The following is a 14,805-nucleotide window of genomic DNA, read 5'->3' as shown; positions in this document are numbered from 1 at the left end:
AACATAACTTCTAACTCACAATCATCTATAAATTATAATTCCAAGAACCAGTTCTTCAGATCATGTTTTGTAAATGTTTTGCTACACTTTCAAATATATGCTTAGACCATTTATATATATAAAATGAGAGCTGCATTTTTTGTATCAAGGTAAAGCTTTTCTTTCTATTAAGGGTATAACCAAATGGCCTTTTGGCAGTTGTAATTAGGTCCCTTCAACCCATTTATAACAGAGGGGAATATATCACTTCTGTTATTTGAGTTTTATATGTTGAAGTTTAGAGGTAGTTATGATTTTAAGTTAATCAGCTTTGGTTTCACATGTTTTTCTCTTTCATTTTCCATAGGTTGTTTGGGCTACAAGTAGCAGAATTGGTTGTGCAATTAATTTGTGTCATAACATGAACATCTGGGGACAGATTTGGCCAAAAGCAGTCTATCTTGTATGCAATTATTCTCCTAAGTAAGTAGATTGATACCCAAAAATATCTTGAAGGGGCAAGATACTTTAAATAATCTGAAAGGAGATCAGTCTGGATTTTCTATCTTTTGTACTGTTACTTTGTTCCCAAGGCAGCCTTTGGCTGCCCAAATACTCTCGTGATTTTTCTAGTCCTTCAGTTTTCTGGCCTGTGTTTTAGTATACAGCATCAGAGATCTTTGTTGTAGTGTGATATTTGTATCTCCCCACTGTGACTTAAGGAATGTGTAAGAGGAAGCCCCTGGTTAAGATCAAATTTTATAGGATATTCCATCTAGGAGAGTGGAGTCTGTTCTCATGTAATGGAGGAACTTAGTCTTACAGTGCTATGCCAGTCTGAAAAGATCTTACAGCAATTTACATCAGTTCTTCAGCTTTTTTCTTCATGGACTTTTCAACTACGTCCTATGTATTTGATATAGAATCATAGAATCATTTGGATTGGAAAAGACCTTTAAGGTCACTGACTCCAAGTGTTAACCTAAAATTGCCAAGTTCACCACGAAACGATGTCCCTAAGTGCCACATCTACATGTCTTTTAAATACCTCCAGGGATGTTGACTCCACCACTTCCCTGGGCAGCCTGTTCCAGTCCTTGATAGCCCTTTCAGTGAAGAAATGTTTCCTAATATCCAATATAAACCTCCCCTGGACTAACTTGAGATCATTCCTCTCATCCTATCGCTTGTTACTTGGGAATATCAGAACAAAGTTACAGTCTATGTATCTGCTGGTTTTCATTATTTGTTGATGTACTAAATGCTGTTTAATGTTAATACATTCATTTATTAAGGTATTTTTTGCTATTTTTTTTCTTTTTGTGTGAAGGGGTAATTGGTGGGGTCATGCTCCTTATAAACCTGGTCGCCCTTGTTCTGCATGTCCCCCTAGTTTTGGAGGAGGTTGTAGAGAAAATCTTTGTTACAGAGGTAAGTACTATTTCAGCATTACAACTATAAATGGGAATAGAAATGTAACCTTTCTTTTTTGATTTCTTTCCTCATTATGCCTTAACATAGTGGAATAGTATATATTATGCATGTACCCAAAGACCTGGTAGGGCCCTTCTTTACTATGATGAATGAGATCATGTAGTTATGGTACATAAGGCTGAGCCTCATCAGAGTGGACTGTACTGAACTCCTGCTGGTAAGTGCTGATTCAGGGCTTTTAGTGCACAAGGATGGAGACTGTCACTGTGTGCTATTTATGCCTTTCTGTAATTACAGTGGAAATGTATGTAGTCATTTGTTTATAGGGAAACATTATCTCAGTGGCATAGTCGTGCTATATGAAAAATCAAGAACAAAACTAGAAGACATTAGAAATTAAAATATAGGCTAGGATGATTATTTACTCCTTAAAATTTTTGGAATGCTATTCATATTTTATAGCATTGAAACACAACATATTATGAAGCTGCTACTTCTTTTTGCTTTACTCTGTGTATGAGTAATTTAGCAATTTTTCTTAATAACTTTTGAGATCTCATATGGACTATATGAAAGTGCATAAATGTGCCCAAATACCTTCCTTATACTTCTTGTCTAAGTAAGAAATGTCGATTCAGTTATGAGTATTTCAAAATTATTTTCATTGTGTATGAATAGAAAGGCCTCATTTTCAGGTGAATTTTATTATGAAATAAGCTTCTTTAATTGCATGTCATCTATGAATTTGGTAAAACTCATGTATACCAGAGATCATCTTTGTTTTATTGGTTTTCTGATGGCATAAAGGTACTAAAACAGGAGCATTTTCATACTTAAATTGTGGCGCATGTGCTAGAAAAAAAAATCTTTGCTCAGTATCACAAACGTACTTGAGATGTTTTTATTAATCTTGCGTTCTTCATCTTATGAAATAGTGAGAAGTCTTTCTTGCTTTCATTTGTCCACCATTTTATGAGAGCAAAGTCATTTTACTGAAACACAGTGAGGGATTTACATTCCACACTGATTTTTTTTCTGAGAGATTATTTTTTTTACCGATTTTCTGAAACAGAGGATTCAGAAAGACCTTATTCTCCCCATGAACCAGAAGAGGAAACCAATGAGATTGAACGTCAACGATCCAAAGCCCAGGATGCAACAGCGCAAAGCTGGCCAAGAACGCATTCACCTTCGACCTCCACAGGCACTGATGACAGTGAGAAAAATGAAGTAATAAGCACACAGCAAATGTGTAAGGAATTTATCTGATTTGCAAGTGATCAACAAAATTAAATTGTATAGTATGAAATTCACTGCAGTGAATTTGCTTTTTGCTTGTTTTAGCTCAGATTGTCTCATGTGAAGTAAGGCTAAGAGATCAGTGCAAAGGAACAACTTGCAATAGGTATGGTAAATTTTACAGTTGTCATTTTGAGATTATTCTGAAAGGCTGTATTTGTACGTGAGCTGGAATATTTTCCCTTTTTGTAATCCCAGGATTTAAGACCAAGTTGTATTTTATTCTCTTAGGTATGAATGTCCTGCTGGCTGTTTGGATAGCAAAGCCAAAGTTATTGGAAGTGTACATTATGAAATGGTAAATAAATATTTTTAAATTAGATTTTGTACCAGTAGAGTGTTTAATGAAATGTCTTTTCTGTTGGAATACTAGTTAAAATATGTTAAGAATGCATTTTGAGTATATCAACATTCACCAAAAATAAAAGCTAACACCAAATGTTTAAGATAGCATCAGATGACCTAAATTTGCATCTGCTATTCTGCATGTACTGTCCAAATATACTTCATACTTACACATACACAGAAGTAGAATTTTTATGTACACTTATTTGACTGTAAATATGTGAAGATGCAATTAAGGAGAAGTGCAGCAATTTGTGGATACACTCGGATAAATTGTTTCAGTAAGGTAGGCCTACTTGTGAAACCTTAATGCTAGCTGAAAGTATATCATTTACTCTGTAGATCTGGAAAACAGCATAAGAAATAACAGCTATTGTGAACAAGTATAATGTAAATAAGAACAGTTTATCTCTGAGTAAGGCAAAGTGGTGTTTTATTTGTATGAAATAATACCTACATAGACCATGCCAAACGTCATAGACTCTCTACCAAGTTTTTAATGACACATTGTGATTGAAACCTTATTATTGTCTGACATGAAACTGCTTTTCTTGCTCTGTTTTTCAGCAATCCAGTATTTGTAAAGCTGCCATACATTATGGCATCCTAGACAATGAAGGTGGTTGGGTTGATGTCACTAGGCAAGGGAGGAAAAACTACTTTATCAAGTCTTACAGAAATGGCATTCAGTCAATTGGGTAAGTTTTCTTAAAATATATGGGAAGGTTTTCACTTGTTTATTTGTAGTTCCTACAAGATATATCACAGTAAAATATTTTTCTCATAGTTTTTGTCATAAAGAATATGAAAATGCTGTAAAAATGCATTCTTTTTTTTCAGATGGATTCAGTGGGAGTACAAAATAAATGTGTCGTTGCAATAAATACATTCACAACTGGGCAGAGGGGGGTGCAGTGAGTAAAAACTGATTTGGGACAATGTCTTGAGTTAAATTCTGTATTCTCTAATAAAAATACTTCTAGCTAAAAGAAATCACTGAAATATATTATTTACTGACAATTTCTATTATTTCTTCTTCAGGAAATACCAGTCAGCTAATTCCTTCACTGTCTCTAAAGTAACAGGTTAGTATTAATTTCTTATAAACTCAGTACTACTTTATGATTTTTCTAAATAGCACACATTTATTTGTTCTGTTTTACTTTCTTCAGTTCAGGCTATTACCTGTGAAACAACAGTGGAACAACTGTGTCCATTTCAAAAACCAGCCTCACACTGTCCAAGGTAAAATTAATAAAATTTTATTAGTTTAGAGTGCTGCCAATATTTCTGTCAGTTCCTAATTATCCTAAGTTGCCATTGATCAAAGATGTCAACAGTAGCTGTGAAAATGAAGTCAGAAATGTTTAACTGATATTTAAATCTTTGGTCTCAGTAGAAAGCCAGGTAGGTAAAGATGATCTGCAGGTTTTTTCAATGGGAGAATCTATTTTTCTTTTGCCCATGAAGATCTTGTTGCTAATCTTAGTGACATCGTTAGGCTAAAGACTGCGAATAATTCTTTATTGTCCAGTATTATTTCTATGCACCTTGGGCAAAGTACACTGTATTTCAATTTATTTACCTGTAAAACAGATACGATAGAAGGATGCAATACAGATATTTATTGCAGAACTTACCAATTTGTTTGGGAGTTCTGTAGGAACTGGAAAAAAAAGTTGAAATATATATGGTTAAATTAAGGTGTGGTCTGCAGGTCAGTAAACAGCTTTAAATATTTGTACCATTTCTTTGAAGACTGTGTTTTAACTCTTCGAAAGAAGCTGTGCCGCAATATTTTGATGAACGAATTTGGTAACAGTTCTTAAAACCATAGATGAGTCAAAGGTAAATACACTGTAGCATGATTTACCACAAACTAAGCTGGAGATATCCACAGGATTGCTTTCATAGCAATCCTACAGCCAATACAGGAAGCAAGTACAAAGCCAGAACTGCTAGAAAAATATCCCTTCATGTAGCTCTTGGGTCCATGGACTTGTTTGGTGTTTGGCTATGGCTCCTGGCTCTCTAGCTGGAAGATGTGGAGAACTAAGCTAAGGAGTGGAACACAGGAATGGATGGATACAATCTCATATTTGTATATTTTTCTTTTTTTATTCATTATTAAAAACTAAAACTAGCTTCTTTAAGAGAAAAATAGAGTCTGTCTTAAGGAAAATTCAAAAATAAAAATAAGGTTAAAAATAGTTTAATTCTGATGCATCAACTTAGGAAACTTCACAACAGCAATGATTCATTCAAGATTCTGTGCATGCTCTTAATTCTGAAAATATAGTCTCAGGAATTACAAGCTATGGCATTGATTACACAAGCTTACTTTTCCCTTTTGTACCCTAATCATAAATCATCAGCTCTTCAAGAGCTGTCCTTTGAGATCTTGCTTCCTTCCAACAAAAGTAGCTTTCTTAAGTGCTTTAATTACCCATCTGGTAAGACTCTAGCATGCCTAGGTGATGTGACGTGCCAAATATCCATGGAGCCTGGATAGCATCCTGGAGAAGAACACTTGCCCAGGGCTGCCCCGTGTAGGGGCCAAAGTCTTTAGGGCATGACCCATTTTTTAAATGAAATAGTTCAGAGTAGACATTGAGTTAACTGTCAGTTCTTGCTTGTAGCATATCACAATTAACAAATAAGATGCTTGACACCTGTACTACCGTTAGCTTCCCATATGATTTTCATGTGCATGTTGAAACTTTAGCAGCCATGAATCACTGAGAAAGTTTTCCTCAAAGGTCAAAAAATGCAGTTAATAAAGATGGTCTTTGTTTTGGTAGCCTTCTGATCACCTAGAATCAGGTAGGAATCTCATTACTTTACGAAGTTTTTCATTTTAGTTATGGATGCCGGTGCTCACCTTCATTATAAGTTGCTAGATTGGCTTACATCACCAGGTCATCAGCATCAAAGCAGGTCCTCACTCAGATCTGCCTCTTCTGTGAAGGTATTTGACTGTACAGTTTGTAAAGGATGCTGTAGAATCAGATAAATTATAGAAGAGTGAACAGTCTCTCTTCTCACTGGCTTTTCTACTAACCTCACATATGTTGGACAAGAACACCATCTGCTTATCAAAAGGGAAGAAGACCAGACTTGTTAAAGTATAATTTTAAGCACTTCATTATAAACCTCAACTTACATCAGCAATGCTTTTCACCTGTATGGTCAAAGCCTCAAAAGCTGACAGCATTTTAAGAGCAGTATAGACCCATATATATGCATTATGAACTTGATTTATACTCAATAATGCTGACAATGAACATGATATAGTAATCCTCTGATACTCATTCCTAACTGTGTGTGGTTTGTTTTTGATCTTTCAGGGTGTATTGTCCTCACAACTGTATGCAGGCAAATCCACACTACGCTCGTGTCATTGGTACACGAATTTATTCTGATGTAAGTATAGGGATTTACATTGCATTATATAATGAAATATAAAATCCTATGAAAAGTTATAAGGTAAGAATAACAAGATAGAGAGTAGATACAGTTATCCTGCATATGCTTATTTTTCACACAGTCTTTTCAAAGTTCTTTTTCAGAGACTCCCATTTAAGTTAGCAATACTCAGCTGCTGAAGATATGGAAAGTTATTTGAAAACCCATTATAGACTTCAGTAGTCTCTGGACCCAAATTTTCAGTTTTTTATGAAAATTCCCACTGATTTGTTCAATATTAGCAGTGTATACTCATTTAAACCCCTGCACTTTAGATCCTGATGTACCCACAACTTCTGTCAGATGATACTAACAAAAAAATTACTCTTAAAATAAATGTCCACAGTCTCATTATTTTGGATATTTCTTATTTGTGTGGATAGCAAAATATTTGCAGCAGATTTTCAATATGTTTGTGTAAAGTATCTCACATTGTCATATTTTAAGACTTTTTTTTTGTCATTCTGTTTCCTAATCAAGTTTTTTTCCCTACAACATGTTGAGTTCTCAGGTGGATAGAAAGAATGAAAAGAGGGTTCTATTTTATGCCCCTTCTTTGTCATCTCTCTGTGGAGAAGCAAGGATGTAGTGGCAGAGAAAGCCGGTCACATTTTTGCCAGTTTTAACTGAAAATGTAGTCTCTGCAGTTATGTTTTAACTATCTTATAGCTGTCATAAGGAATAGTATGGCAACCAGCTGGGCCAGATTTTCACTACTTTCTTGTACTTTTAAATGTGTGAAAATAATATGCAAATATTTGCTCATCATTATTTTGAAACTAACTAATGTCCGTTAGATTACCTGAGTATCTTGTCCTGAAAAACTCTTGTCCTTAAGCAGTGTCACAGATGTGAGTAGTACTTCTAGTTTAAGAAGGATAATTGATTTGTGAACTGGGTCCTTAATGTGTGTAAGAGAGGCAGTGAAAACAGATTCAATGCAAGTCTATTTTGTGGAAGATGATTTTCTTTCAGTTCTGTGGTTGCAATCAAAGGCTACAGCCAAAGTTTCCCAGTGAGTTAGAAAAGACTTTGTTGTAGGAGAAAAAAGACATGCTTTTGTTTAACTTAGACAGGAGAACATCCCAGAATATATATTTTCTTTGTCTAGAGAAGCCCCAGGTGACTTTAATTAGTATTATAAAGTTATGCTTTAAAATTTATTTTAGATGTACTATTTCATTATTCATCTCCATTGTATAGAAATGTGTGCAGCCATACTGCTTTTAGGAAAAAATGGACATAAATAGAGGTAAGAAACCAGGGATGGAAGTCTTCTTATCAACTTCAAATGCTGTCAGGGTAGATATTTACACTGAAGGTGCTATTCTAGGTTATGTTTATAGTAGTTTCTAGTACATACAGTATAGTGGTAAAGGAGATAAATAGGCATCTGCAGAGCAGAATTCATTTGACTATTTCAGAATGTCTACCTTACTATGAGATGAATTGCCAAATAGAGATGTCTATTCTTCTCCATTTCCTACGGAAGGGTCCTGGGGCATCTAGCTCAAATGTAGAAGGATGTATTTGTACATCTGTTCCCATTGATGATATCAGTATTATACTTTTTTTGCTAACATTTATTTTAAAACTAAGATACTTCTTAATTGATATTTTCACTAATACAGTTGGGTATTATATGCATTACAATATATTACTGAACTAGCTTCAGGTGAAGTATTTCTAAAGAATAACCTGTTTAATAAGTGTGCCCTCTTTTACAGTTTTTCATGTATTCACGGAGAGATTTGTTCACAGATAGAGAGAATTCATTCGCCCACTTGTCATAGCAAATGTATTTGAAATTGCAGTCCATGATCTACTTGGTTGATTCCACAAAATAGATGGGGTTTTTGTGATGTTCATGCAAATTCATAAATATGTATGTGGGTGTATGCATATATGCACATGAGTATTTATTTACCTTACTGCTTAGGCCTCTTACATTGAATAAAGGAACAGGATTTTGCAAAGATAGTAAAAAAGAAAGCAAATAACATTAATGGATGTCACTAATTCAAAAAGAACCATTTACAAAATCATTTTTATAGTATTGAGAATCTAGTTAAACCTTTCCTTTTCTGGCTTTGGTCTGTTCAGACATTTATTCTTAAACTCATTTCATATTTTATGGTAACTTCTTTTCCTCTCTGTTCCTGAGAAGATTTGTTCTCTGGTTTATCAGTAGCGCCCCACAGAATTTTTACCCTTTTTTTTTCTTTTTCTTTTAGCCTTTAGCCTCTTCATCCGTAACTCCCACAGTATCAGTAGATAAAGGATGCTATAGTCGTAACAGTAAGGCATGTATTGGTGTTCAGGATATAACGAAAGTCTTGAAACCTTGGGAAGAGGAAAAGTACGAAGTAGTTTAATTGGCATCCCTCATGGCATGTTCACAGCCAGCAGTGTGGAAAAAAAACATAAAGCATCTTTGCAAAACATAATTTTCATAAACAATTTCAGATCTTTACTCTGTTAAATATTGTAACATTAAAAGACAAACTACATAACAGTGAAACCGGCAACTCCTGTGCTTGGAATGAGAGTAGGAAAATCATTGCTATTTTAAATTCCTGATTTTATATACAATTGAGAGTGCAAAATAGCTATGGTAAAGATTTAAATTACACTAGTTATAACTGGAAAAAATAAAAGTTTTATTTAAATAGCGCTTTGTTTGACCAGCTATTGATATTTATATTGGCTAAGTTTTTTAAAGTTGCTTGTGGAGAGATCTATTGCATTGAAGACTTTTTCCACAAAAAAACTTGTCTCTAAGTGGAGATTTACTGTAGCTGGACCTGCACTTTGCTGTGCTATGTATTGAAGATTGGGGCCTACCATCTGGAGTATCTAAGAAGTTTCATTCTTATAGCAATTTTTAAAATGCTGAAAGAGTATTAGAGGACTGCAAGTTTAAATCAGTTATCAGGATTGTCACTGAGGAATCCTTCTGTGAGAATTATTTATGCTTCATAGGTTCATGAGAGGAATTAGTGACCAGAGAATGTAGGTTTCAAGCAGATATAAGTGCTGATAGCTTCACAGAAAATTTTCATTGAATCATAGAATACCAGGTTGGAGGAGACCCCAAGGATCATCTGCTCCAACCTTTCCTGACAAAACATGGTTTAGACAAGGTGGCCTAGTATCTTGTCTTAAAAGTGTCCAATGCTGGGGAATCCACCACTTCCATGGGAAGATTATTCCAATGGTTGATTGTTGTCATTATGAAAAATTTTCGTTTTGTGTGCAATTGAAATCTCCACAAGAGTAGCTTGTACCCATCACTCCTCATTTTTTCCATATGACTTAGGTAAAAAAGGAGCCACCCTTTAAATAATAAAACATGATGATGAGGTCTCCCCTAAGCCTTCTTATCTCAAGGCTGAACAAACCCAGTTCTCACAGCCTTTCCTTATATGACAGGCTCCCCAGTCCTTTAGTTGTCTTTGTGGCTCTTCTCTGGACCCTTTCCAACCTTTCCACATCTCTTTTATCACAGGAACAACAACTGATGTGGCCTGACAAGCACTGAGTAGAGTGGGATAATGATTTCTTTATCTCTGCTGGTGGTGCCCTTGCTGATGCAACCCAGCATCCTGTTGGGTTTGTCTTGTTTCTCTTTGCTGCAGTGGCACACTGTTTACTCATACTGAACTTGTGGCTCACCAGGACCCCCAGGTCCTTTTCCTCAGAGCTGCTCCCCAGCTGGGTTGATCCCTGCATGTGCTGCACTCCTGGATTATGTATATGCACTCCAGGTGCAAGACCTTGTCCTTGTTGAACTTCGTAAGGTTCTCGTTAGTCTACTCTTCAAGCCTGTCCAAGTCTTCCTGCAGGGTTGCTCTCTTCTCTGAAGTGTCAGCTTTCCCATTTAGTTTGGTATCATCCAGGTAGACTTGATCCTATCATTGAGTTCACTTATGAAGATATTAAACAATGTTTGGGCCAATATTGATCCTCAGGGGCCCCACTTGTGACAGGTTAGCAGACTGAAAAGAAGCTATTTGCCACCACTCTGGGTGCCACCTGTCAGCCAGTTCCCCACCACTGCACAGACCCATTGCTAGACCATATCACTGTTTCTCCATGAGGAGTGTGGGAAACCATATCAAAAGTCTTGGAGGAATCAGCTAGACAATTACCCCTCTGTTGTTGAATTGAAGGCTGATAGGTTCTTTCATTTTGAAAGACTCAAGAATTCAAACATGTTCCTGATCTTTGAACTGAAATAGCTTGAAAGAAATGATTTTGGCATCATGCTGAAGAGGATATTTGAAGAGACAGTGTCTATATTCCTATAAATTGGCCTAATTCCTATGAAACTGATTTAAATACTGTAAGATTAATAAAATTAGTCATGCAATAATTATTTTATGTTTCCTAAACTTGGTTTAAATGTTGTTATTTGTTTTCTTCTAAACAATTACGAAATAAAAGGATGAAAACTAACCTTTCCCGCATTCTTTCATAGATATCCAGTATCTGCAGAGCAGCACTACATGCTGGTGTAGTCCGTAACCAGGGCGGTTATGTTGATGTTATGCCAGTAGACAAAAGAAAGATGTACGTTGCTTCCTTTCAAAATGGAATATATTCAGAAAGGTACAGAGCCCGTTTTCAAAGATTACACTTCACCCTTTGCCTCCGTGAAATTTACAAAGTCTTGCATTGTGTCTGTTTGCAGCTGGAGCAGTGCTAGAAAACAAACAAGTAGGCCAAAATTGGTGATTTACAGAGCTTGTGTAACAACTGTGGTGACTTTGGAGAAGCTGTGGTGGCAGAGCTGCCTGCCTCCTCTAAGCTCATAAAACATTACTCTGAAAAGCTGCGTATGAAATAAAACCTCTTGTTTGCTTTGCTGGTTCTGTTGCAACTAACACAATATTTGATAAGAAAATTGCCTTTACTTTCTTAGGGAGGTTTTAAAAATTAACATTGGTGATGCAGGTTCACTGGTTCCTGAGGAACTGTTCATTAGTGATTTACGTGGTATTGAACCAGTACTGGATCCTGAATCATAAATAATATTTACAAACATTAAAATTCATGATCATTGAAACATAGTTTTAATTTCTTTTTTTTTAATAGTTTGTTGTTAACAGTGTTTGTCTGAAAGACCTGGAGAAGCTATGAAAGTTCATTTGGTTGTATTCAGTGTATTTGTACATTGTATGATGATAACACATGGCTACATGTGCAATACTCTCTGAGAGAGTTTTCCAGGTTCTGAAGGAAGAAAGAGAAATTACCTTCAAAAAAAATTGTACCACTCTTTTCATCCTGTAAAGCCACTCTATTAGTCCTGTAAAGCTAAGAATGATTGTTTCCTAGACAGACTATAGTCGTTCCAAAAAATTTTTGCAGGGAAAAGATCTCCAGAAGTTTCTGTAGAGAACTCAGAAATAGGGAGATATAGGGTATTTTTTTCTTATTTTTAATTGAGGATAGGGGAGTGTCTTTTCTCTTTCCCTCAAACTTTTCAACAAATCTGGAAGTTTGTAAAATACAGATTTCCTTTGCTTAGTAGATGACTTATTTTGCTCATTTTTTGACTTTCTCCGTGACCATCTACTTCCCTTAGAAAGGGTGCTTCCTTACTGACACTTTTGTTCTCCATATAAATCTTCTCATTCAGTAGAAATGCAGCCAGGAAGAGTTTTGCAAAATTAATCATTATTTATACTTTATATATAATATACACATTATATACTATGTATAAATGTAAATTTTAAAAGTATGTATAGATATACATATATTTATGCATAAACCATCTTGGTAAAGTCTGGAAGAATAGCAGTTTGGAAAACAGTCCCATGCAAGTTTTCTGTGAAGCAGAAGATGATGGATTGTAATGCTGTTGCAACCAGCCTGCTTCCTTGCTTTCACCTCCATTTCCCTTTCCTTCCCAAACATGCCTCAGACAGGGTTTGCTAAAGAGAAGACAGTGGGACCATTAAATATGACGTACTAGTTCAGTTTATAAGACAAAAATATTTATTCTAACAAAATTTCATTGCATTTGAATATTTTTTATTTAATTTCTTTCGAAGCCAGATATTTATCCATTCGGAAAGCATTCTCATTGGATTTGTTAGACATCAGTTCTTTATAGAAATCTATTCTTCATCGTATAAGCTACTAACAAATAAGGGAACTCCTGGATCTGCAAGTTCTCTCCAAATGTAGTTGTTAGAATAGTGAGCATAATATGCATGCTTTCTCTTTCTTCCGAAAAATTTTTAGTATTTTGCTTCAGTAGAGCTTTATTCCTTAAACCAGAATCCCTCATCACAAAGGATTACTTGATTTTTTTAATGTTATTTTTTGAAATTTATGTAGTTTTTATTTGTAGCAGTTTTAAAAAATCTTGGATAGTTAAAGTTAGGAGTTGTTACGAGAACTGCTGCAGGATCTTAGAATTAACAATTAACAATTCAAAAACGTTGTCATTGGAGTGTTGCAGTCTTAAAAATAACATAATTGATGTATTTATGTTTCAGTTTACAGAATCCTCCAGGAAGCAAGGCATTCAGAGTATTTGCTGTTGTTTGAATCTAGCAAGTAAAATGTAAAACAGGCAAGTGAAACCAGAGCACTTGGAAAAGAGTAATACAGGCCATTTCTTATAATTCCTAAAATTTGTATAAAGCTGTAACATTATTGTACAGAAGATGTATACTGCTTTCCACCAAAAAGTTTAAATTACATATATATCTTAATGAAAAAAAATCTGTAAAAATAAACATGGGAGAAAAATGCATATGAAAATCTATAATGATATATAACACTACTTTGAATCCTGTGTTAAATATTGCTATATTTTCTTAGCAGTTACTCTTTTACAGTTAATTCAAAACTCCTAAATGTTCTTTGTTTTCCTCATCTGAATATATTATTGTATGGTGCTTTATATATGCCACTAACAGTAACCTTTAAACTATATCATAGGGAGGCCTGAGTTTTTATTTTCAGTGTACAGAAAAGAAGCCATCCCAATATTCTGATAAAATAAATCATGCCTTAAAGTAAAATAAAAACATATATAACTTTTTGATGATTTACAGTAGCATTAGCCATGCAAGCATAAATGAAGAGCTAGATTGTTCTCAATTTCACACTAATCATAACAAGTCCAAATACCTATTTTGAAATAAAATGGAAGATATAAAATATGGGAAGCTCTGGGTCATATTAGCATGTTTTCCTCTAAAAAAAATATTTCTAAGACACATTCATCTCTATTATTTCTTAAATAGGTTGATAAAATATTTATTGGATGCTGCTAAGCTCTTTAATTCAAATAAGCAATTCATTATGGCCCAGTCTTTCACAAATATTCCACTGTCTTGGGATGGTTGAGTGAGAGACAGACACATATGATATTGAAGGATCTGATAAAATTTTTATATTGAGAAGTGTAGTAACCTGAAATTAAGGAATAAGCCTGCAGTTCTGCAATGCAGTTCTGCACATCCACATATATATTTTTGCCATGTCACTCCTTCAATTTACCTAAATTGTGTTTCAGAAAAAATGTAGACTTGTACACATACATAAAAATTTGCAAGCTTGTGGCCTTGAGTTTTACATGTTGTCAATATACATCGATATGAGGGTAAATGTTCAAAAAAACCAAAGAAAATAATAACAAAGGCTAACCTTGCTCCCCATGACCTGGCAAATATTCCTGCAGGCCAGGAAGTATAGTGGTAGGAAGCCCAATGACAATTATGTCATTCGTTGCTTCACCATTTAAAAAAATTCATTTATGGTGAACAGCTTGGTGGATTAATTTTACCATATTATGGTATATAAAGAACATGTAGTGGTGTTACTATGTTTCTTTCTATGAAAAGTGTATTGGTGCTTTAAGACTGAAAAGCTGTTAAACTTTATTTTTGGTGTATTTTCTTTCTGATTTTGAATTTCACTGCAACTTGTAAACTTATTCATACTCTTCATATTTCAGAATACGATATTCTGCCTTCTCTTTTGCTACATGTACTACCTCATGTAGTTAGACAAGCTTTGTTAGTTTTTTTTAATCTGTTTTGAATAAAAATAATATACATAGTAAGACTAACTTTGACAGCTTTTATTTTTTAATTGTTTGTCCTGAATTAAGAGAAAAAACAGCCACCCAAAATGTACTTCTTTTTCTTTTTTTTTTTTCCGTGACCTAAACATTGCAAGTGTAGGACCAAGCAGCAGACATAATCTGAGGTTCTAAAAGCTATAAAGGCAGTTTAGACACAAAACTTCCACTAATTGCAT

General features: G+C 34.7%; 1 protein-coding gene across 3 annotated transcripts in view; it reads left to right on the top strand.

Moving 5' to 3' along the window:
* Window positions 1–14,597, top strand: part of CRISPLD1 (cysteine rich secretory protein LCCL domain containing 1) — a 39,949-nt gene extending 25,352 nt beyond the window's left edge. For all 3 annotated transcript variants that reach the window (XM_027692007.1, XM_027692081.1, XM_027692167.1), the window contains exons 4-14: window positions 347–462; window positions 1,310–1,410; window positions 2,486–2,665; window positions 2,758–2,818; window positions 2,944–3,010; window positions 3,625–3,755; window positions 4,099–4,142; window positions 4,230–4,302; window positions 6,405–6,480; window positions 11,003–11,133; window positions 13,032–14,597. In XM_027692007.1, coding sequence (XP_027547808.1) covers window positions 347–462; window positions 1,310–1,410; window positions 2,486–2,665; window positions 2,758–2,818; window positions 2,944–3,010; window positions 3,625–3,755; window positions 4,099–4,142; window positions 4,230–4,302; window positions 6,405–6,480; window positions 11,003–11,133; window positions 13,032–13,083 — 1,032 coding nt within the window. In that variant the 3' untranslated portion in view covers window positions 13,084–14,597. The remainder of the gene's footprint in view (window positions 1–346; window positions 463–1,309; window positions 1,411–2,485; window positions 2,666–2,757; window positions 2,819–2,943; window positions 3,011–3,624; window positions 3,756–4,098; window positions 4,143–4,229; window positions 4,303–6,404; window positions 6,481–11,002; window positions 11,134–13,031) is intronic.
* The last annotated feature ends 208 nt before the right edge of the window (window positions 14,598–14,805 follow it).

This window comes from Neopelma chrysocephalum, unplaced genomic scaffold, assembly GCF_003984885.1.
Source record: "Neopelma chrysocephalum unplaced genomic scaffold, ASM398488v2 Primary Assembly neopelma1_22, whole genome shotgun sequence".
Taxonomy (NCBI): Eukaryota; Metazoa; Chordata; class Aves; order Passeriformes; family Pipridae; genus Neopelma; species Neopelma chrysocephalum.
Note: the sequence above shows the minus strand (reverse complement) of the source record. Positions and strands in the feature narration are given on the sequence as shown.